At 40.9% G+C, this 24,570-nt stretch overlaps 1 protein-coding gene across 1 annotated transcript in view; it reads right to left on the bottom strand.

Moving 5' to 3' along the window:
* The window catches only part of vwa5b1 (von Willebrand factor A domain containing 5B1), a 68,538-nt gene that overhangs the window by 21,851 nt on the left and 22,117 nt on the right, over window positions 1–24,570 (bottom strand). Inside the window, exons 11-18 of the mRNA XM_071372666.1 lie at window positions 22,399–22,513; window positions 21,592–21,777; window positions 12,023–12,230; window positions 7,792–7,994; window positions 4,748–5,015; window positions 4,190–4,498; window positions 3,803–3,940; window positions 3,445–3,567 (exon numbers count right to left, since the gene is read on the bottom strand). Coding sequence (XP_071228767.1) covers window positions 3,445–3,567; window positions 3,803–3,940; window positions 4,190–4,498; window positions 4,748–5,015; window positions 7,792–7,994; window positions 12,023–12,230; window positions 21,592–21,777; window positions 22,399–22,513 — 1,550 coding nt within the window. The remainder of the gene's footprint in view (window positions 1–3,444; window positions 3,568–3,802; window positions 3,941–4,189; window positions 4,499–4,747; window positions 5,016–7,791; window positions 7,995–12,022; window positions 12,231–21,591; window positions 21,778–22,398; window positions 22,514–24,570) is intronic.

The following is a 24,570-nucleotide window of genomic DNA, read 5'->3' on the forward strand; positions in this document are numbered from 1 at the left end:
TCAACGCATATGGATATTAAAACCTGTCAGATAAGTCTGTTTGGCAGGCGGATGACCTCTTCAAACTATCACTTGTTAAAATGGCGACGGAGAAGAAGGCAGAGGTTTTACCCGTCCCCAACCGATTGTGCGTTTTTTTGTTGGTTTATTTGCGTTTTTTGCAACTTATTCTTTTACTTATTTTGTACATAACCGTCTCTTATGACCGAAAATAACTTCTGGACATCAGGACTGCGATTACTCACCAGGGACTGGCAGAATCCTTTTTTTCCTTTAAAGAGTCTGACAAGCCCGACGTAAACGATACACGGCTTTCTCGGGAACAGGCCCAGATCCCTGTGATTTGCGTGAAGAGGAGGCGGAGAAAAAGGGGCCAGAGGGCGGGCTGCCTTCTGAGAATTCGTAGGCGATCGAATAAAACCTCACTTCCTTCCATTCTGCTAGCAAACGTGCAATCTTGGGGTAATAAAATCGATGACCTACGCGCAAAATTAAACTACCAACGGGACATTCAAAACTGTAATATCTTATGCTCACGGAATCGTGGCTGAACAAAGACAATATCAACATACAGCTGGCTGGTTATACGCTGTACCGGCAGGATAGAACAGCGGCGTCTGGTAAGACAAGGGCGGACTATGTATTTTTGTAAATAACAGCTAGTGCACGATATCTAAGGAAGTCTCGAGCTATTGCTCGCCTGAGGTAGAGTATCTCATGATAAACTGTAGACCACACTATCTACCTAGAGTGTTTTAATCTGTATTTTTAGTAGCTGTTTACATACCACCACAGTCAGAGGTTGGCACTAAGAGAGCATTGAATGAGCTGCATTCCACCATAAGCAAACAAGAAAACGCTCACCCAGAGGCAGCACTCCTAGTAGCCGGGGACTTTAATGCAGGGAAACTTAAATCCGTTTTACCAAATTACCAAATTTCTATCAGCATGTTAAATGTGCAACCAGAGGAAAAAAACTCTGGACAACCTTTACTCTACACACAGAGACACATACAAAGCTCTCCCTCGTCCTCCATTTGGCAAATCTGACCATAATTTTATCCTCCTGATTCCTGCTCACAAGCAAAAATTAAAGCAGGAAGCACCAGTGACTAGATCAATAAAAAAGTGGTCAGATGAAGCAGATGTAAAGCTACAGGACTGTTTTGCTAGCACAGACTGGAATATGTTCCGGGATTCCTCCAATGGCATTGAGCAGTACACCACATCAGTCATTGACTTCATCAAAAACTGCATTGATGACGTCGTCCCAACAGTGACCGTATGTACATACCCCAACCAGAAGCCATGGATAACAGGCAACATCCGCACTGAGCTAAAGGCTAGAGCTGCCTCTTTCAAGGAGCGGGACTCTAACCCGGAAGCTTATAAGAAATCCCGCTATGCCCTCCAACGAACCGTCATACAGGCAAAGCGTCAATACAGGACTAAGATTGAATCGTACTACTCCGGCTCTGACACTTGTCAGATGTGGCAGGGCTTGCAAACCCTTACAGACTACAAAGGGAAGCACAACCGAGAGCTGCCCAGTGACATGAATCTACCAGACGAGCTAAACTACTTCTATGCTCGCTTCGAGGCAAATAACACTGAAACATGCATGGGAGCACCAGCTGTTCCGGGAAGACTGCGATCACGCTCTCCGGAGCCGATGTAAGTAAGACCTTTAAACACAAGGCCACAGAGCCAGATGGATTACCAGGACGTGTACTGCGAGCATGTGCTGACAAACTGGCAAGTGTCTTCACTGACATTTTCAACATGTCCCTGTCCAAGTCTGTAATACCAACATGTTTTAAGCAGACCACCATAGTGCCTGTGCCCAAGAACACTAAGGTAACCTGCCTAAAATACTACCGACCCGTAGCACTCACGTCTGTAGCCATGAAGTGCTTTGAAAGGCTGATCATGGCTCACATCAACACCATTATCCCAGAAACCCGAGACCCACTCAAATTTGCATAACGCCCCAACAGATCCACAGATGGTGCAATCTCTATTGCACTCCACACTGCCCTTTCCCACCTGGACAAAAGGAGCACCTATGTGAGAACGCTATTCATTGACTACAGCTCAGTGTTCAACACCATAGTGCCCTCAAAGCTCATCAATAAGCTAAGGACCCTGGGACTAAACACCTCCCTCTGCAATTGGATCCTGGACCTCCTGACGGGCCTCCCCCAGGTGGTAAGGGTAGGCAACAACACATCCGCAAAGCTGATCCTCAACTCAGGGGTGTGTGCTCAGTCCCCTCCTGTACTCACTGTTCCCTCATGACTGCATGGCCAGGCACAACTTCAACACCATCATTAAGTTTGCCGATGACACAACAGTGGTAGGCCTGATCACCGACAACGACGAGACAGCCTATAGGGAGGAGGTCAGAGACCTGGCAGTGTGGTGCCAGGACAACAACCTCCCCCTCAACGTGTTCAAGACAAAGGAGATGATTGTGGACTACAGGAAAAAGAGGACCGAGCAAGTCCCCATTCTCATCGACGGGGCAGAAAGTGGAGCAGGTTGAGAGCTTTAAGTTCGTTGGTGTCCACATCACCAACAAACTAACATGGTCCAAGCACACCAAGACAGTGGTGAAGAAGGCACGACAAAACCTATTCCCCCTCAGGAGACTGAAAAGATTTGGCATGGGTCCTCAGATCCTCAAAAGCTTCTACACCTGCACCATCGAGAGCATCCTGACTGGTTGCATCACTGTCTGGAATGGCAACTGCTCGGCCTCTGACCGCAAGGCACTACAGAGGGTAGTGCGTAAGGCCCAGTACATCACTGGGGCCAAGCTTCCTGCCATCCAGGACCTCTATACCAGGCGGTGTCAGAGGAAGGCCCTAAAAATTGTCAAAGACTCCAGCCACCCTAGTCATAGAAGGTTCTCTCTGCTACCACACGGCAAGCGGTACCGGAGCGCCAAGTCTAGGTCCAAGAGGCTTCTAAACAGCTTCTACCCCCAAGCCATAAGACTCCTGAACACCTAAATCAAATGGCTACCCAGACTATTTGCAGTCCCCCCCCCCCCCTTTACACCGCTGCTAATCTCTGTTGTTATCATCTATGCATAGTCACTTAAATAACTCTACCTACATGTGTAATATTACCTCAACTAACCGGTGTCCTGCACATTGACTCTGTACCGGTAGCCCCCTGTGTATAGTCTCGCTATTGTTATTTTACTGCTGCTCTTTAATTACTTGTTACTTTTATTTCTTATTCTTATCCCTATTTTTTTAACTGCATTGTTGGTTAGGGGCTCGTAAGTAAGCATTTCACTGTAAGGTCTACACCTGTAGTATTTGGCCCATGTGACTAATAAAATTTGATTTGAGTTGTCACACATTTTCAAACATTCTTCCTCTCACATACAAATGTTGATTAGTATGTAGTGAAGTGGTGTGGTGAAGATCTTACTGGTGGGCAGGTGTCCGTCCTCAGCCTCCTCTGACATGCAGCCAGACTGGGAGCGTCCCAGTCCGATGGAGTAACCCCGGTTCTTCCTGTTCCCAGAGCGAGAGCCCTTTTTAAGACCTTTACCTGAAACACCCAACAGCAGGTTTCAACACAGACATCATTTATTTCCTAACCAACAGTGCTATTATGGTCTTAGAACTCTACCCTTTTGTAGGGTTAGGGTTAGGGTTATTAAAGGACAAAGTTATGTTATCTTTAATAAAGGTCAGAAGAAGTGTCATGACAATGGATCAAAAAATATATAAAAACTCCCTGCCATACAAGGCATGTATGCATACCATGAACAGGAGTGTCTCACCTGGGTTGATGTAGTCGATATAGGTCTGTAGATATTCATTAGTGTCCAGATCAACGGGCACAAAGGCAGTGTATTTACTGAGAATGTTACAGGCCTTGCTGGTGTGAATGGCATATAACTGGTATCTTCTGCCAGAACCTGAGAAATCACATGTTGTTGTCACTTCATCATCTCATGATTTACATAAATTCCATTAAAAAAATATTTGGAGAAATCCGCAATCTGATTTCTCACCTGAAATCCTCATCATTAGCACAAGGTTGTCACTATTTGATACAGCAAACTATTACCAAAACAAGACGATAAAGACACCAATCACTCCTAAAGACACCAATCACTCCAAAAGACACCATCTGAGCATTGAGATATTACGCATGTCTTACATACCATGCTCAATCTCACACTCCTGATCTACCATGTGCTCAAAGTCCTGAATGATGGAACGTCCAGCCAGGTGATGGAACGTTTCATTCCAGAGTTCCTCATGAACCTTCTCTTCCCGCTCTCTGCCCTTCAGGTAGGGCTCTATGTCAAAGGTCACCTCCCACTTGACTGGCTTCCCACAGAGCAGGCCAGACACCACAGCCTTACAGAACCCCTTCCCCACGTCCCTGTCCTGAGGGGCTAAGATCAGGTCTGGGGTTGCTGGAGGCTCCTGGGGGGTTTCGATCTCACACAGCTGATTAGGGTAACAGTCTGGTAACACAACAATAAGGAGTAGTTAGGCTGTTTGTCTGGATATCAGTTGTTGAATATATTAGGTCATTACTAGTCATAAATGCAGTGATGGGCTGAATTTAATTTACTGTGCTTATCAGATAATTACCCATCATTAATACCCATCATTAAAACTACTTTACTTGAAGAGAATATTAAGGTTTGAGGGACTGTATGTGTCTACCACGATCTTTAGCGTGAGTGGGAGGGCTGTGGTTGTGGACCTACCTGCGTCTCCGAAGCTGCTGACAGAGGGGTCAGTGGAGGACGAGCCGTCCTCCCCAACAGTGCTCCTGGCTCCTCCTAAGGCGTGCTCTGTATAAGCCCAGCTCCTGGTGGCTCTGGCCTGCAGCTTGGAGCCGGGGGAGTGGGCCTGCTCTGGCTCCGCCTCCTGGGGAGCCCCCTCCTGCTGGGGGGAGGGCCTATGAGAAGCCCCATTGGTAGGGCACCCCCTGAAGGCCGTGGCAGATGTCGCACACAGGCTCACCAGCTGTGGCTGTCAGGGGTTAGACATAAAACGCCAGATACATTCTGATTATCTGTTATGATATTGCTTGCACCACAATTTAAATGAGTCGATGTCAATTTGTATCAAATGTTTTGTCATAGAGTACCAGTCAAAAGTTTGGACACACCTACTCATTCAAGGGGTTTTCTTTATTTTTACTATTTTCTTCATTGTAGAATAATAGTGAAGACATCTAAACTATAAAATAACACATATGGAATCATGTAGTAACCAAAAAAGGGTTAAACAATTCAAAATATATTTTATATTTGAGATTATTCAAAGTAGCCACCCTTTGCCTTGACAGCATTGCACACTCTTGGTAAGTCTCTCAACCAGCTTCATGAGGTAGTCACCTGGAATGCATTTCAATTGTGCCTTGTTAAAAGTTAATTTGTGGAAGTTCTTTCCTTCTTAATGTGTTTGAGCCAATCAGTTGAGTTGTGACAAGGTAGGGGTGGTATACAGAAGATAGCCCTATTTTGTAAAAGACCAAGTCCATATTATGGCAAGAAAAGCTCAAATAAGCAAAGAGAAATTACAGTCCATCACATCATTACTTTAAGACATGAAGATCAGTCAATCAGGAAAATGTCAAGAACTTTGAGAGTTTCTTCAAGTGCAGTCGCAAAAACCATCAAGCGCTATGATGAAACCAGCTCTCATGAGAACCGGCACAGGAAAGGAAGACCCATAGTTACCTCTGCTGCAGAGGATAAGTTCATTAGAGTTACCAGACTCAGAAATTGCAGCCCAAATAAATGCTTCACAGAGTTCAAGTAAGACACATCTCAACATCAGCTGGTCAAAGGAGACTGCGTGAATCAGGCCTTTATGGTCAAATTGCTGCAAAGAATCCACTACTTATGGACACCAATAAAAAGAAGAGACTTGCTTGGGCCAAGAAACATGAGCAATGGACATTAGACCAGTGGAAATCTGTCCTTTGGTCTGATGAGTCCAAATTTTCGATTTCGATGGGATGGTGTAGGGGTGCTTTGCTGGTGACATAGTCAGTGATTTATTTAGAATTCAAGGCACACTTAACCAGGATGGCTACCACAGCATTCTACAGCGATGCGCCATCACCATCTGGTTTGTGCTTAGTGGGACTATAATTAGTTTTTCAACAGGACAATGACCCAAAACACACCTCCAGGATGGAGAGTGATGGAGCGTTGCATCAGATGACCTGGCCTCCACAATCACCCAACCTCAACCCAATTTAGATAGTTTGGGATGAGTTGGCCCGCAAAGTGAAGGAAAAGCAGCCAACAATTGTTCAGCGTATGTGGGAACTCCTTCAAGACTGTTGGAAAAGCATTCCTCATGAAGCTGGTTGAGAGAATGCCAAGAGTGTGCAAAGCTGTCATCAAGACAAAGGGTGGCTACTTTGAAGAATCTCAAATATATTTGATTTGTTTAACACTTTTTGGGTTACTACTGTACATGATTCCATGTGTTATTTCATGGTTTTAATGTCTTCACTATTATTCTACAATTTAGAAAATAGTAAAAATAAAGAAAATCCCTTGAATGAGTAGGTGTGTCCAAACTTTTAACTGGTACCATAAAACCTGTTTGTTTTAATAAGCAGATCAATAATCTCAGCACCCAGTACCAAATCACTGGTAACTATCACAGTTTGCAGATCAATGTCAATTCCCAAGTAATGTCAGATGTGTGCGTACTGGTAGCGAAGTCAGGTGCAGGAGAGCAGAGATTTGTGAACAGGCGCACACTTTATTTAGGCAAAAGTGCAAAACGCGCAAAACAGTCACAAGAATTATGTTTAACAATAAACATCTTCGTGAAAAATAACACGGAAAAACAAGCCAGTCTGGCGCGTCAACAATACACACGTAACACAAACAATCTTACACAAAGACATGATGGGGACCAGAGGAATAAATACATGTAGATTGATTGGGGAATGAAAACCAGTTGTGCAGGGAACAAGACAAAACAAATGGATACATGAAAAATGGAGCGGCGATGTCTAGAAAGCCGGTGACGTCGACCGCCCGAACAAGGAGAGGAGCCGACTTCGGTGGAAGTCGTGACAAGTAAATCATTTGTACAAGGACAGGTACCATTGAGAGACAGGTGAGCCTTGTCTTGATTATGCCAATATTCTTCGGGCAACTTTCAGACCCTATATTGTCAATCGTGAAATGATTGTGGCCCTCATTAGTGATGAGAGCACCTTCTTCTTTTGTATTCTTGATTACACTCCAACTCATCCCAAGGTCAGATAGCTTTCTCCCAGCCCTTTTGTACTTCTCCAATGCCACTGTAATATCAACATTGACTGCCTGGGTTGTATTGCTGCCCGGCATAGCGAAAGAGAGTTGAGATTTTAATATCCGTGTACATGCGCACCCAAAACACCTGATGCAGAAATATCAACCTGTAAAAACCAACCTGGTTCTTACTTTCCCTATGAAAGAATATTATTTTTGCTCCAATGTCTTACATATTCTGTGGTGTTCTCAAATGGCTTTGTGTGGTTAAGAATGAACAATAAATTGAAGATTGAACCGTGGATCATAAAGACATGTTTCTAACGTATTCTATACATGTTTTTATTTTCTAGAAAAATTCCCCTCATAGTCATTGTTCTTCAAATTAAAAGTAGAGTGGGAGATAGATGAAGAAGAGAGAGACACAGTAGGAACAGTGGACACAGGGATCAAACCCCAGTCTCCAGAGTCGAGAGCCAGATCTGTTGCCAGTGCAACAAGATTACAGACTCTGCACTCACCTGGCATTCAGTCTTCCACTGTGCTCCATAGTCAGGGCTGGTCTGTCCAATCAGCTCCTGGACCTTAGCTCTCCTCAGCGGGTTCTTCCCCTCTACAGAGCTGGGGTCACTGGGAGTGTAGGTCTTCTTCATATTGGGGTTGTAGTCCACTATCTGGTTGGTGCTATACCCATGTCTTCTAGGTGACGTTTTACTGTCCATACCTATGGGTTTGTGAAAAGATTACAATCAGTTTTGTGCACAAATAAACATGACTGAGTGATCATGTCTGACTGAGTTATCATGTCTCTCAGGTAAGAAGAAGGACGGGGGTGTATGCCTTGTGATTAACGACTCATGGTGTGATCATAACAACATACAGGAACTTAAGTCCTTTTGTTCACCTGACCTAGAATTCCTTACAATCAAATGCCGACCGCATTATCTTCCAAGAGAATTCTCTTCGATTATAGTCACAGCTGTGTATAGCAGATACATCAACGGCCCTGAAAGAACTTCACTGGACTCTATGTAAACTGTAAACCATACATCCTGAGGTTGCGTTTATTGTAGCTGGGGATTTTAACAAAGCTAATCTGAGAACAAGGCTTCCTAAATTCTATCAGCATATCGAATGCGCGACACGGGCTGATAGCATTCTCGACCATTGCTACTCTAACTTCCGCGACGCATACAAAGCCCTCCCCCGCCCTCCCTTCGGCAAATCTGACCATGACTCCATTTTGTTGATCCCAGCCTATAGACAGAAACTAAAACAGGAAACGCCCGTGCTCAGGTCTATCCAACGCTGGTCTGACCAATCGGATTCCACGCTTAAAGATTGCTTCGATCACGTGTGGACTGGGATATGTTCCGGGTAGCCTCAGACAACAACATTGATGTATACGCTGACTCGGTGAGCGAGTTAATTAACAAGTGCATTGGTGATGTTTTACCCACTGTGACTATTAAAACCTTTCCTAACCAGAAACCGTGGATTGATGGCAGCATTTGCGCAAAACTGAAAGCGCAAACCACCGCTTTTAATCATGGCAAGACGACTGGAAACATGACCAAATACAAACAGTGTAGCTATTCCCTCCGCAAGGCAATCAAACAAGCAAAGCGTCAGTATAGAGACAAAGTAGAGTCGCAATTCAATGGCTCAAACACGAGACATTGGTGAAGGTATACATTTTGAAACAAATAACTATATACAAAATACCAAAATGGTATTCTAACACACCCCCCCAAAAAATTTAGAAAAAAAAGAGAAAAAAAAGGAACAAATTTGAAATTTTTTGAAAAAAAAATATGAGGGAAAAAAATATATACATTTACAAAATAACATGGGTAACTATATACACAGTTTCAATATTTGGAAGACCCTCAGTCCTCTATCAAATCAAATCAATTTATATAGCCCTTCGTACATCAGCTAATATCTCAAAGTGCTGTACAGAAACCCAGCCAAAAACCCCAAACAGCAAGCAATGCAGGTGTAGAAGCACGGTGGCTAGGAAAAACTCCCTAGAAAGGCCAAAACCTAGGAAGAAACCTATATATATATACACACACAAACATAGGCTATGGGTCGTTCACATACATACAAACATACCCTCACTCACAATGAATAGCCAACGTGTACTTTACACATTTCATTACATTTTTATATATTGCAAATAAAATGTAAAAACAATCACAAATAATATTTTATATTATTAATTTCAAACAACGGCATTAGCATGAGAAGAACTTACCAGTCCAAAACAATGTCCTCTCCGTTCAAAAAATATGCCTCCGTTTCAGAATCATAGCTATGGCTATGGTCGCTAATGGAGTCCTCTTATAAAAAGCAGATCTGTCTCACTTTCACGATCAATTTCCTCTATAATTTTGTCTACATTCGTATATCTAGTCTTAGATTTAGCTTTCCCTGACTTATTCGCCATGATGTTGGATAAATAAACAGCTGAAGATGCAAGTTACCGAAATACTGCTGTGCGTAATAAGCTTGGCTCCTTCCAGTACTAAAATGCAATGGCGAAAGACCTTCGTTACTCCGGAGTTCACTATATGGGTTGGTCTTCCAACAAGAACCATTAGATATTGCCGTTTACCTCTGCTCATTGGCTATCTACCCAGCTAGATTTCAAGACGATCAGTGGTCATTGGGTTAAAATACAGTCAATCAACGAAACAGCGGTCATATAATTGGTGCACAATGAGGTCGTTACTTCTTGTTTTCCAATCGTTTTTTTTCGGGTCAATACGTCCCGCGAAATGACCCATCAAGTTTGGTTGTGTTACAAACAAACAGTTGATTGCAAGGAAACTAAACATGACTGGATAAAGTCAGGTTAAGTCTGTGTATTTACTTTGAATGTTTCGTTGAAAATTGAATGACACGAAATTCAACGAGATAAGCGTTCACAAAATGTTTCGTGTTAGGCTATAAAAATGGATTTAACCGAACAAAAGACCATTCATTGTGTAACAATGAGCCTTGGGATTGCAAACAGAGCAAGATCTTCAAAGGTAAACGATTTATTTCACTGCAATCTGTGATTCTGTTACGGCAGTGCTGGTTGAAAAAGTAGTTTGGTATGGGGCTCTGTGCTCAGATAATCGCATCGTATTCTTTCACAGTAAATCATTTTTTAAATCTGACAACGCAGTTGGATTAGCAAGATTCTAGGCTTTTGAAGCATGTGAGACACATGTATTTTCAGGAATGTTTAATATGACTATTTGTGGCGATCACCGTATGTTGTCGAATTCAAACCCGTATCCGGGATCCGTAGATCAGAGAAGTTAACCCTCGCAAGGCTGCCGGCCCAGACGGCATCCCTAGCCGTGTCCTCAGAGCATGCGCAGACCAGCTGGCTGGTGTGTTTACGAACATATTCAATCAATCCCTATCCCAGTCTGCTGTGCCCACATGATTCAAGATGGACGCTATTGTTCCTGTTCCCAAGAAAGCTAAGGTAACTGAACTAAATGACTATCGACACCGTAGCACTCACTTCTGTCATCATGAAGTGCTTTGAGAGACTAGTCAAGGATCATATCACCTCCCCCCTACCTGATACCCTAGACCCGCTCCAATTTGCTTACCGCCCCAATAGGTCCACAGATGACACAATCGCCATCACACTGCACACTGCCCTATCCCATCTGGACAAGAGGAATACCTATGTAAGAATGCTGTTCATTGACTACAGCTCAGCATTTAACACAATAGTACCCTCCAAACTCGTCATTAAGCTCGAGACCCTGGGTCTCGACCCCACCCTGTGCAACTGGGTCCTGGACTTTCTGACGGGCCACCCCCAGGTCGTGAGGGTAGGAAACAACATCTCAACCGAGCTGATCCTCAACACTGGGGCCCCACTAGGGTGCATTCTCAGCCCTCTCCTGTACTCCCCAAATTTTACAGATGCACAATCGAGAGCATCCTGTCGAGCTGTATCACCACCTATTACGGCAACTGCTCCGCCCACAACTGCAAGGCTCTCCAGAGGGTAGTGCGGTCTGCACAACGCATCACCGGGGGCAAACTACCTGCCCTCCAGGACACCTACAGCACCTGATGTCACAGGAAGGCCAAAAATATCATCAAGGACAACAACCACCCGAGCCACTGCCTATTCAGCCCGCTATCATCCAGAAGGCGAGGTCAGTACAGGTGCATCAAAGCTGGGACCGAGAGACTGAAAAACAGCTTCTATGTCAAGGCCTTCAGACTGTTAAACAGCCATCACTAACATAGAGTGGCTGCTGCAAACATACAGACTCAAATTTCTTGCCACTTTAATGAATTTAATACATGGATTTAATAAAGGTATCACTAGTCACTTTAAATAACACCACTTTAATAATAAATAAATATCCTACATTACTCATCTCATATGTATATACTGTATTCAATACCATCTACTGCATCTGCCTATGTCGCACTGACATCGCTCATCCATATATTTACATGTACATATTCTTATTCATTCCTTTACATTTGTGTGTATAAGGTAGTCATTGTGAATTTGTTAGATTACTTGTTAGATATTACTTCACTGTCGGAACTAGAAGCACAAGCATTTCTATACACTTGCATTAATATCTGCTAACCATGTGTATGTGACCAATAAAATGTGATTTGATTTGATGTCTGACTGAGTGATCGTTACTGTGCGCATTGGATGACATTTAAACCAGTGGAAATGCAGAGATGATTAAACCTCTGGATTCTTACCCATGGCGTTATGCTTTGTGGGGCCAGGGCTGCTCTCTGACATGGAGTCTTGGTAGGAGTCAAACAGAGGGCTGAAGTGTATGTCCCTGTGGGTTCCCTGACAGTCAGAGAAGCCCGTAGTCGTCCCTGTGTCCTCCTCTTGGGAGTGGTAGAACACAGAGCTGGCTGAGTCATTGGAACGCATCATACTGTAGTGCTTCCTCTTATCCTGGTGGAAGAGTTGAATGGGAAATGTGTGAGTCCTGTATATCTACACCACTTGAGAGACAGTAATTGACAGTTGCTGACAGAGACATTCATTTCAAGATATTGTTTTTCGACACATTTTCAAAGAGGATATACAGTTGTCGGAAGTTTACATACACTTAGGTTGGAGTCATTAAAACTAGTTTTTCAACCACTCCCCAAATTTCTTGTTAACAAACTATAGTTTGACCAAGTCGGTTAGGACATCTACTTTGTGCATGACACAAGTAATTTTTCCAACAATTGTTTACAGACAGATTATTTCACTTATAATTCACTGTATCACAATTCCAGTGGGTCAGAAGTTTACATACACTAAGTTGACTGTGCCTTTAAACAGCTTGGAAAATTCCAGAAAATTATGTCATGGCTTTAGAAGCTTCTGAGTCCAAAATCTTTGCTAAGCTGACAATGTAAAAAATCTGCCCCTGAACAAGGCCATTAACCCACTGTTCCCTGGTAGGCCGTCATTGTAAATAAGAATTTGTTCTTAACTGACTTGCCTAGTTTAATAAAAAAATTAATATAGGGGTTAGGCCTACTGTAAATTGCATTATGGCTGAGCATGGACATGCCAAATGTTGTCAATAAGCAAGATAAAATACATTATTAGCAAGATTAAATGTATTATTAATAAGGCCTAAAAAGAGAGTGAATAATTCGAATCAAATTCTAAACAAAACAACGACTTGTTTTAAATAGGCTGTCTAAATACACTAACAGGCACCACCATAATTGGAGTGTGTTATGCACATACAAACCTCTCACAGCAGCTGGACAAAGATCCAATATAAAGAGAAAGGAGAATGTCCACTCACCTTTATACTACTTCTAAATATAACGTTTTATATACATTGAACAAAAATATAAACGCAAAAATTCCAAAGATTTTACAGAGTTACAGTTCATGTTGAAATTAATTCATTTGGCCCTAATCTATGGATTTCACTTGACTGAGAATACAGATATGCATCTGTTGGTCACATATAACTTTTTAAAAAGGTAGGGGCGTGGATCAGGAAACCAGTCAGTATCTGCTATGACCACCATTTGCCTCATGCAGTGCGACACATCTCCTTCACATAGAGTTGATCAGGCTGTTGATTGTGGCCTGTGGAATGTTGTCCCACTCCTCTTCAATATGGCCGTGTGAAGTTTCTGGATATTGGCAGGAACTGGAACACGCTGTCGTACACGTCAATTCAGAGCATCCCAAACATGCTCAATGGATGACATGTCTGGTGAGTATGCAGGCCATGGAAGAACTGGGACATTTTCAGCTTCCAGGAATTGTGTACAGATCCTTTCGACATGGGGCCGTGCATTATCATGCTGAAATATGAGGTGATGGCGGAGGATGAATGGCACGACAATGGGCCTCAGGATCTCGTCACAGTATCTGTGTGTGTTTGTGTTCGTTGTCCGTAGCTTATGTCTGCCCATACCATAACCCCACCGCCACCATGGGGCACTCTGTTCACAATGATGACATCAGCTAACCATTCACCCACACGACACCATACACGCTCGCAATCTGCCATCTGACCGGTACAGTTGAAACCGGGATTCATCCATGAAAAGCACACTTCTCCAGGGTGCCAGCAGCCATCGAAGGCGAGCATTTGCCCACTGAAGTCGGTTACGATACTGCAGTCAGGTCAAGACTCTGGTGAGGACGATGAGCACGCAGATGAGCTTCCCTGAGACGGTTTCTGACAGTTTTTGCATAAATTCTTTGGATGAGCAAACCCAGTTTCATCGGCTGCCAGGGTCGCTGGACTCAGACGATCCCGCAGGTGAAGAAGACGGATGTGGAGGTCCTGGGCTGGCATGGTTACACGTGGTCTGCGGTTGTGAGGCCGGTTGGACGTACTGCCAAATTCTCTAAAACGACGTTGGAGGCAGTTTATGGAAGAGAAATGAGCATTCAATTATCTGGCAACAGCTCTGGTGGACATTCCTGCAGTCAGCATGCCAATTGCACGTTCCCTCAAAACTTGAGACATCTTTGGCATTGTGTTGTGTGACAAATTGCACATTTTAGAGTTGTATTTTATTGTCCCAAGCACAAGGTGCACCTCTGTAATGACCATGCTGTTTAATCTGCTTCTTGATATGCCACACCTGTAAAGTGGATGGATTATCTTGGCAAAGGAGAAATGCTCATTAACAGGGATGTAAACAAATGTGTGCACAAAATATGAGAGAAATAAGCTTTTAGTGCACATTTCTGGGATCGTATATTTCAGGTCATGAAATATGGGACCAACACTTTACATGTTGCATTTCTATTTTCGTTTAGTGTACATATTGGAACCATCTTACAGATTGTAGTCACACCTCCAAAAGCTGTATTGCATGCATGCCAGCAACATTCTCAACATAAAACTAGGACAGTGAATCATTCTAATAAGTTTGGTTTTTCAACAATAAATGAATAAATGATATCATGAAATCCCCATCATAAAAAAGACAGGATGCATTGCTGTTGAACCAGCCTTCGTTATAGTAGGCCTAGAGTAAGGGGAGCCTACAAAGAGCTTGGGTTTTAAAAACATTAAACGAAAAACAAACACTGAGGTTCTCATCTCTTGTTTAATGATGGGCATGGAAACACGTAGCCTACATCATGGAGCGGATTTTACACACGTCCAAAACATAGCTAAAATAATGTAGGCATGCCTACAATACATAGCTAAAATAATGTAGGCATGCCTACAATACATAGCTAAAATAATGTAGGCATGCCTACAATACATAGCTAAAATAATGTAGGCATGCCTACAATACATAGATAAAATAATGTAGGCATGCCTACAATACATAGATAAAATAATGTAGGCATGCCTACAATACATAGATAAAATAATGTAGGCATGCCTACAATACATAGATAAAATAATGTAGGCATGCCTACAATACATAGCTAAAATAATGTAGGCATGCCTACAATACATAGCTAAAATAATGTAGGCATGCCTACAATACATAGCTAAAATAATGTAGGCATGCCTACAATACATAGATAAAATAATGTAGGCATGCCTACAATACATAGATAAAATAATGTAGGCATGCCTACAATACATAGCTAAAATAATGTAGACATGCCTACAATACATAGCTAAAATAATGTAGGCATGCCTACAATACATAGCTAAAATAATGTAGGCATGCCTACAATACATAGATAAAATAATGTAGACATGGCTACAATACATAGCTAAAATAATGTAGACATGGCTACAATACATAGCTAAAATAATGTAGGCATGCCTACAATACATAGCTAAAATAATGTAGGCATGCCTACAATACATAGCTAAAATAATGTAGGCATGCCTACAATACATAGATCAAATAATGTAGGCATGCCTACAATACATAGATAAAATAATGTAGACATGCCTACAATACATAGCTAAAATAATGTAGACATGGCTACAATACATAGCTAAAATAATGTAGGCATGCCTACAATACATAGCTAAAATAATGTAGGCATGCCTACAATACATAGCTAAAATAATGTAGGCATGCCTACAATACATAGCTAAAATAATGTAGACATGCCTACAATACATAGCTAAAATAATGTAGGCATGCCTACAATACATAGATAAAATAATGTAGGCATGCCTACAATACATAGCTAAAATAATGTAGACATGCCTACAATACATAGATAAAATAATGTAGACATGCCTACAATACATAGCTAAAATAATGTAGACATGCCTACAATACATAGATAAAATAATGTAGGCATGCCTACAATACATAGGTAAAATAATGTAGACATGCCTACAATACATAGATAAAATAATGTAGGCATGCCTACAATACATAGATAAAATAATGTAGGCATGCCTACAATACATAGATAAAATAATGTAGGCATGCCTACAATACATAGATAAAATAATGTAGGCATGCCTACAATACATAGATAAAATAATGTAGGCATGCCTACAATACATAGATAAAATAATGTAGGCATGCCTACAATACATAGATAAAATAATGTAGGCATGCCTACAATACATAGATAAAATAATGTAGGCATGCCTACAATACATAGCTAAAATAATGTAGGCATGCCTACAATACATAGCTAAAATAATGTAGGCATGCCTACAATACATAGATAAAATAATGTAGACATGCCTACAATACATAGATAAAATAATGTAGACATGCCTACAATACATAGATAAAATAATGTAGACATGCCTACAGTACATAGCTAAAATAATGTAGGCATGCCTACAGTACATAGCTAAAATAATGTAGGCATGCCTACAATACATAGCTAAAATAATGTAGACATGCCTATAATACATAGATAAAATAATGTAGACATGCCTACAATACATAGATAAAATAATGTAGACATGCCTACAGTACATAGCTAAAATAATGTAGGCATGCCTACAGTACATAGATAAAATAATGTAGGCATGCCTACAATACATAGCTAAAATAATGTAGGCATGCCTACAATACATAGCTAAAATAATGTAGGCATGCCTACAATACATAGCTAAAATAATGTAGGCATGCCTACAATACATAGCTAAAATAATGTAGGCATGCCTACAATACATAGATAAAATAATGTAGGCATGCCTACAATACATAGATAAAATAATGTAGGCATGCCTACAATACATAGCTAAAATAATGTAGACATGCCTACAATACATAGCTAAAATAATGTAGGCATGCCTACAATACATAGCTAAAATAATGTAGGCATGCCTACAATACATATATAAAATAATGTAGACATGGCTACAATACATAGCTAAAATAATGTAGACATGGCTACAATACATAGATAAAATAATGTAGGCATGCCTACAATACATAGATCAAATAATGTAGGCATGCCTACAATACATAGATAAAATAATGTAGACATGCCTACAATACATAGCTAAAATAATGTAGACATGGCTACAATACATAGCTAAAATAATGTAGGCATGCCTACAATACATAGATAAAATAATGTAGACATGCCTACAATACATAGCTAAAATAATGTAGACATGGCTACAATACATAGCTAAAATAATGTAGGCATGCCTACAATACATAGCTAAAATAATGTAGGCATGCCTACAATACATAGCTAAAATAATGTAGGCATGCCTACAATACATAGCTAAAATAATGTAGACATGTCTACAATACATAGCTAAAATAATGTAGGCATGCCTACAATACATAGATAAAATAATGTAGGCATGCCTACAATACATAGCTAAAATAATGTAGACATGCCTACAATACATAGATAAAATAATGTAGACATGCCTACAATACATAGCTAAAATAATGTAGACATGCCTACAATACATAGATAAAATAATGTAGGCATGCCTACAATACATAGGTAAAATAATGTAGACATGCCTACAATACATAGATAAAATAATGTAGGCATGCCTACAATACATAGATAAAATAATGTAGGCATGCCTACAATACATAGATAAAATAATGTAGGCATGCCTACAATACATAGATAAAATAATGTAGGCATGCCTACAATACATAGATAAAATAATGTAGGCATGCCTACAATACATAGATAAAATAATGTAGGCATGCCTACAATACATAGCTAAAATAATGTAGGCATGCCTACAATACATAGCTAAAATAATGTAGGCATGCCTACAATACATAGATAAAATAATGTAGACATGCCTACAATACATAGATAAAATAATGTAGACATGCCTACAATACATAGATAAAATAATGTAGACATGCCTACAGTACATAGCTAAAATAATGTAGGCATGCCTACAGTACATAGCTAAAATAATGTAGGCATGCCTACAATACATAGCTAAAATAATGTAGACATGCCTACAATACATAGATAAAATAATGTAGACATGCCTACAATACATAGATAAAATAATGTAGACATGCCTACAGTACATAGCTAAAATAATGTAGGCATGCCTACAGTACATAGCTAAATAATGTAGACATGCCTACAATACATAGCTAAAATAATGTAGGCATGCCTACAATACATAGATAAAATAATGTAGACATGCCTACAATACATAGATAAAATAATGTAGACATGCCTACAGTACATAGCTAAAATAATGTAGGCATGCCTACAGTACATAGCTAAAATAATGTAGACATGCCTACAATACATAGCTAAAATAATGTATGCATGCCTACAATACATAGATAAAATAATGTAGACATGCCTACAATACATAGCTAAAATAATGTAGGCATGCCTACAATACATAGCTAAAATAATGTAGACATGCCTACAATACATAGCTAAAATAATGTAGGCATGCCTACAATACATAGATAAAATAATGTAGACATGCCTACAGTACATACCTAAAATAATGTAGGCATGCCTACAATACATAGCTAAAATAATGTAGGCATGCCTACAATACATAGATAAAATAATGTAGACATGCCTACAGTACATAGCTAAAATAATGTAGGCATGCCTACAATACATAGCTAAAATAATGTAGGCATGCCTACAATACATAGATAAAATAATGTAGACATGCCTACAATACATAGATAAAATAATGTAGGCATGCCTACAATACATACAGTGGGGAGAACAAGTATTTGATACACCGCCGATTTTGCAGGTTTTCCTACTTACAAAGCATGTAGAGGTCTGTCATTTTTATCATAGGTACACTTCAACTGTGAGAGACAGAATCTAAAACAAAAATCCAGAAAATCACATTGTATAATTTTTAAGTATTTAATTTGCATTTTATTGCATGACATAAGTATTTGATAGATCATAAAAGCAGAACTTAATATTTGGTACAGAAACCTTTGTTTGCAATTACAGAGTTCATACGTTTCCTGTAGTTCTTGACCAGGTTTGCACACTCTGCAGCAGGGATTTTGGCCCACTCCTCCATACAGACCTTCTCCAGATCCTTCAGGTTTCGGGGCTGTCGCTGGGCAATACGGACTTTCAGCTCCCTCCAAAGATTTTCTATTGGGTTCAGGTCTGGAGACTGTCTAGGCCACTCCAGGACCTTGAAATGCTTCTTACGGAGCCACTCCTTAGTTGCCCTGGCTGTGTGTTTCGGGTCGTTGTCATGCTGGAAGACCCAGCCACGACCCATCTTCAATGCTCTTACTGAGGGAAGGAGGTTGTTGGCCAAGATCTCGCGATACATGGCCAAATCCATCCTTCCCTCAATACAGTGCAGTCGTCCTGTCCCCTTTGCAGAAAAGCATCCCCAAAGAATGATGTTTCCACCTCCATGCTTCACGGTTGGGATGGTGTTCTTGGGGTTGTACTCATCCTTCTTCTTCCTCCAAACACGGCGAGTGGAGTTTAGACCAAAAAGCTCTATTTTTGTCTCATCAGACCACATGACCTTCTCCCATTCCTCCTCTGGATCATCCAGATGGTCATTGGCAAACTTCAGACGGGCCTGGACATGCACTGGCTTGAGCAGGGGGACCTTGCGTGCACTGCAGGATTTTAATCCATGACGGCGTGGTGTGTTACTAATGGTTTTCTTTGAGATTGTGGTCCCAGCTCTCTTCAGGTCATTGACCAGGTCCTGCCGTGTAGTTCTGGGCTGATCCCTCACCTTCTTCATGATCATTGATGCCCCACGAGGTGAGATCTTGCATGGAGCCCCAGACCGAGGGTGATTGACCGTCATCTTGAACGTCTTCCATTTTCTAATAATTGCGCCAACAGTTGTTGCCTTCTCACCAAGCTGTTTTTCTATTGTCCTGTAGCCCATCCCAGCCTTGTGCAGGTCTACAATTTTATCCCTGATGTCCTTACACAGCTCTCTGGTCTTGGCCATTGTGGAGAGGTTGGAGTCTGTTTGATTGAGTGTGTGGACAGGTGTCTTTTATACAGGTAACGAGTTCAAACAGGTGGAGTTAATACAGGTAATGAGTGGAGAACAGGAGGGCTTCTCAAAGAAAAACTAACAGGTCTGTGAGAGCCGGAATTCTTACTGGTTGGTAGGTGATCAAATACTTATGTCATGCAATAAAATGCAAATTAATTACTTAAAAATCATACAATGTGATTTTCTGGATTTTTGTTTTAGATTCCATCTCTCACAGTTGAAGTGTACCTATGATAAAAAGTACAGACCTCTACATGCTTTGTAAGTAGGAAAACCTGCAAAATTGACAGTGTATCAAATACTTGTTCTCCCCACTGTAGCTAAAATAATGTAGGCATGCCTACAATACATAGATAAAATAATGTAGACATGCCTACAATACATAGCTAAAATAATGTAGCCAATGCCTACAATACATAGCTAAAATAATGTAGGCATGCCTACAATACATAGATAAAATAATGTAGACATGCCTACAATACATAGCTAAAATAATGTAGGCATGCCTACAATACATAGATAAAATAATGTAGGCATGCCTACAATACATAGATAAAATAATGTAGGCATGCCTACAATACATAGATAAAAAGGAAATGTCAAGTCACTGTTTTGCTCATCTCAAACTTCATATTTTAATAAAGCTTTGGTGATTAAGATTTATTTCCAAGCAGTCTCATGACGAGCCAAACACTTTACTGGTGGTCTTAACTAGTCTACATGATTACATCGGGCAGGACACAAATAAGAAAATACTTAATTGAAAGAAGGGGAGGCTATGTTTGGTTTTTAATCAAATAAAATGGGGAAAAAACATTAGTGTTTTATGGTTCTAAAATGTAGAAACATAAAACACTAATGTTTTTCCCCCATTTCATTTGATTAAAAAACAAACATAGTCCCTCCTTTCAATTAAGTATTTTTTTAACACCAAGTATACAGGCACCAAATCACATATTGGGCAGTGTGCGTCACTGCTGGATAGGCTGCGTTTCCGCTGTAAAAATTCATGCAATAACCAACTGCATTACTGCTAAAACAAGCTTTTGGTTGGTCTTAAATATCCCTACCAACGCTGCCTGAAATTAGCACTTTGGATCATGTTTTAAGGACACGCCTCAAACATTTCCACCCCTCCCATCTGGGCGCAAGCGTGCTGATGTTTGACAGGTAAATTGCTGAACCTGGCGTTTGGGCTGGAAAATGCCAGTGCGGCAGTTTTTACGTGACGAAATTGCAAACTAATGTGCGCCTTAATGTCAGCTGAAAATAGAGCCCAGAGAATACCTACTGAATTGAAACACAGGGGAACATATACAGTCACATTCAGGAGTGAGAAGACTCAATATGTTAAACACACTATATGAATACATATTACATAGCCACTTTATGTCAAGGTGTAGGCCTACTTACAGACTTGGGGTTGGGATGGTAGCGTGTGGTGTCACAGACAACACTGTAGCCAATCAGACGGTCCCCAGGGAACAGGAAGCTGGAGCCTACAGGGGAGAGCAACACTTCCTTGGTCTCAGGGAACAACCAGTTAATGGCAATGTCACTCAGCACTGGGGCCATGGTCTTCTTCAGAGACTTGATCATCTGGGAGAATATAAACAGAGAGATATACAGTTGAAATAGAATAGAAAGAGAGATCTATTGAAATTATTATTATGTTTTTCAGTGACTTAATAATAATTTGGTGGGTACATATATTTGTCCTATTTCACACATTCAGACTCTAACCGCTAGGCTACCTGCTGCATATAGACAGAGAAATGCAGGTAACATAGCATTGAGTTCCAGCGTTATAGAAGTTCAGTACGGATTGCAAAAACACAGCATTGCGCGTCTGGGCTCGTGAGACTACAGATGGCATAGAATAGAGATCTATTGAAATTATTACGACATACCCAGAAACCCTCTGCCTGTACAATACAATTGTGACATTGTATGTCTGCATGTCTCTGTTGCCTTGAGTTTTACATACCGGTAATGAGAAAACAAGCCTGTAAGCCTGTGAGCCTGTGAGAATAGAATAATTAATTATTTCAAAAGTATGCTGTGAAGCAGACTGATTCTAATGGGTGTTTTGCTCAACAAAATGAATTGTTAATTGGTAACAGTAGTTCTGCATCCACTGCATAATGACCCTCCTCTATGACATTCAGAATAGCTGGTTGTCGCAAAGAGGAGGATAAACATGTCATTGGAAATTAAGACCTTGGGCTGCAGTCTCTCCCCTTCTGCCAAGAACTCTGCCGTTCCTTTGGAAACAGTAGCCAGTCCAGTCACCAGTCTCCTGCAAGCACTCTGACCGATGCCGAAAGTGTAGCACCTGCCAAAACAAGATACACATCTCCTCAGCTCAGGCTTAGAGAAAGACCTGAAAAGATCTATAGCTATCTGAGCCTAATAAAAGTCACACACCTTTTCTCTCAGATAGGGCTTTCTCTGTGAGGGAATGCATGTCTATCGAGATGGTCCGGTGGTACATATAGGTGATGCTATATTACAAAACAGCCCCCTCAAAGTATTGGGTTATATCAGTAATGTAATTTGTTGCGCATCGTAGCAGAAAACTAAGATGATGCCAAATTGGAAATTGTATTTCAGTCTTGAAAGCCAAGACGTGCCTGGGGAGTGAGATTCTTGAAAAGGAGAGAGAAAGAGAGAGAGAGAGAGAGATTGATAAAGAGAGAGAGAAATGGTCAGACTTGGCTGATGGTCTATTTTCATCATCCAGTCTAATGTTGTATCTCATCAGTTTTCTCATTAGGTTTGTCAATTACACTTCACAGCTCATACTGAGGATGAATTAGAGATGGCTGAGATGATCTCCGTCTCAACACCAGCAGATGCACCAGCGATGGCTCCTCTGCATATTTGATGAGGTCAAACAGTGGGGATTAAAAAGGAAACGCAACATTTAGCATAGCTACATGTCTGACGTAGACTCCTGGGATATGTCTCAACTGCTACCCTATTCCTTATAGTGCCCTACTTTTGACCAGGGCCCATGGCTCTGGTCAAAGGTAGTGCACTAGGTACGGAATAGGGTGCCATTTGGGACGCAGCCCTGGTAGCAGAGATTCATTAGTATTTGCTCTGTCCACTGACCGGGGGTGTGCTGATTTGTGAGAGTGGAGCGATAATCAATCTGGACGCGTGGACGGATTGGCCGGACCACTGTGTATCTAATCCAATCATCTAGGGGCATTCATCCATTAAAAAAGGAGAAGACTTAAAGTCATTAAATCAGGAGTAGTTCAGGAGAGGATGACTGCGGACTGAGATTGCAGATGCAACAAACAAAGTGAAACAATATCCCATTCCCTGCAGAGTGTACTGTGTTATTGCCTTTCTTGGTCTATCAACAGCTGGTGTTTTGATTCTGTAGGGGCATGTTCAGAGCGTCAGCGTGTTGCAGTGTTTGAAAATATTACTATTACCAACACTATATGACATTGTTGACACAGTGAGTTGATTTGACTTTACCATACCCAACGCCGATTTAGTTTTTTGTAGTCACACCTAATAATATCAAGAAGTGTGCAAATATTAGGTGCATATTTCCAAGCTTCATTTTAAAAGGATTACTGAGCAATAACAAGGTTTTGCACTTAAGCTCCCTCCAATCCTCTAGCCTTGATTACATGTCTGAATGGCTTGTTGTGCAAATGCTGTGAGCAAAATAATCATTAACAAGAGAGGACATGCATTAGCAGGCTCCATCATATTGAATGGGCTAATTGCAACCATCGAAAGCCACCAGATTATCGCCATCTGATCTCTTGTTAAACCATTAATACGCTCTGAAATCACCCGCACAGCTGATCTCAATTGCAAACAACATTGGCCAGTCATTTACCGCTCTCTAACGGATGTCTAAATTTTCTTTTAGTCTTGATTGCAGCCAATATTTTTCAAGACTATTTCGCCCTCTGGTTGGAATTATTATCGGAACAACAGTCATTTTTTGAGCAGACTTCTGTACAAATCTACTGTGGCAATTTACCTAACACGTTGTATGAATGGAAATTTTGTGTATGTTCATTGCATGAAATCCAAATAAAAATCAAATTAAATTACAGGTTGTAATGCAACAAAATAGGAAAAACGCCAAGGGGGATGAATACTTTTGCAAGGCACTGTATATATATATATATAAAGTTTGGACACACCTACTCATTCATGGGTTTTTCTTAATTTTGACTATTTTCTACATTGAAGAATAATAGCAAAGACATCAAAACTATGAAATAACATGGATACAATTTTTAAATATCCTCCTCAATCTACACACAATACTGCATCAGGGAGGTGACCAAGAACCTGATGGTCACTCTGACAGAGCTCCAGAGTTCCTCTGTGGAGATGGGAGAACCTTCCATT

Source organism: Salvelinus alpinus, chromosome 28 (assembly GCF_045679555.1).
Source record: "Salvelinus alpinus chromosome 28, SLU_Salpinus.1, whole genome shotgun sequence".
NCBI lineage: Eukaryota > Metazoa > Chordata > Actinopteri > Salmoniformes > Salmonidae > Salvelinus > Salvelinus alpinus.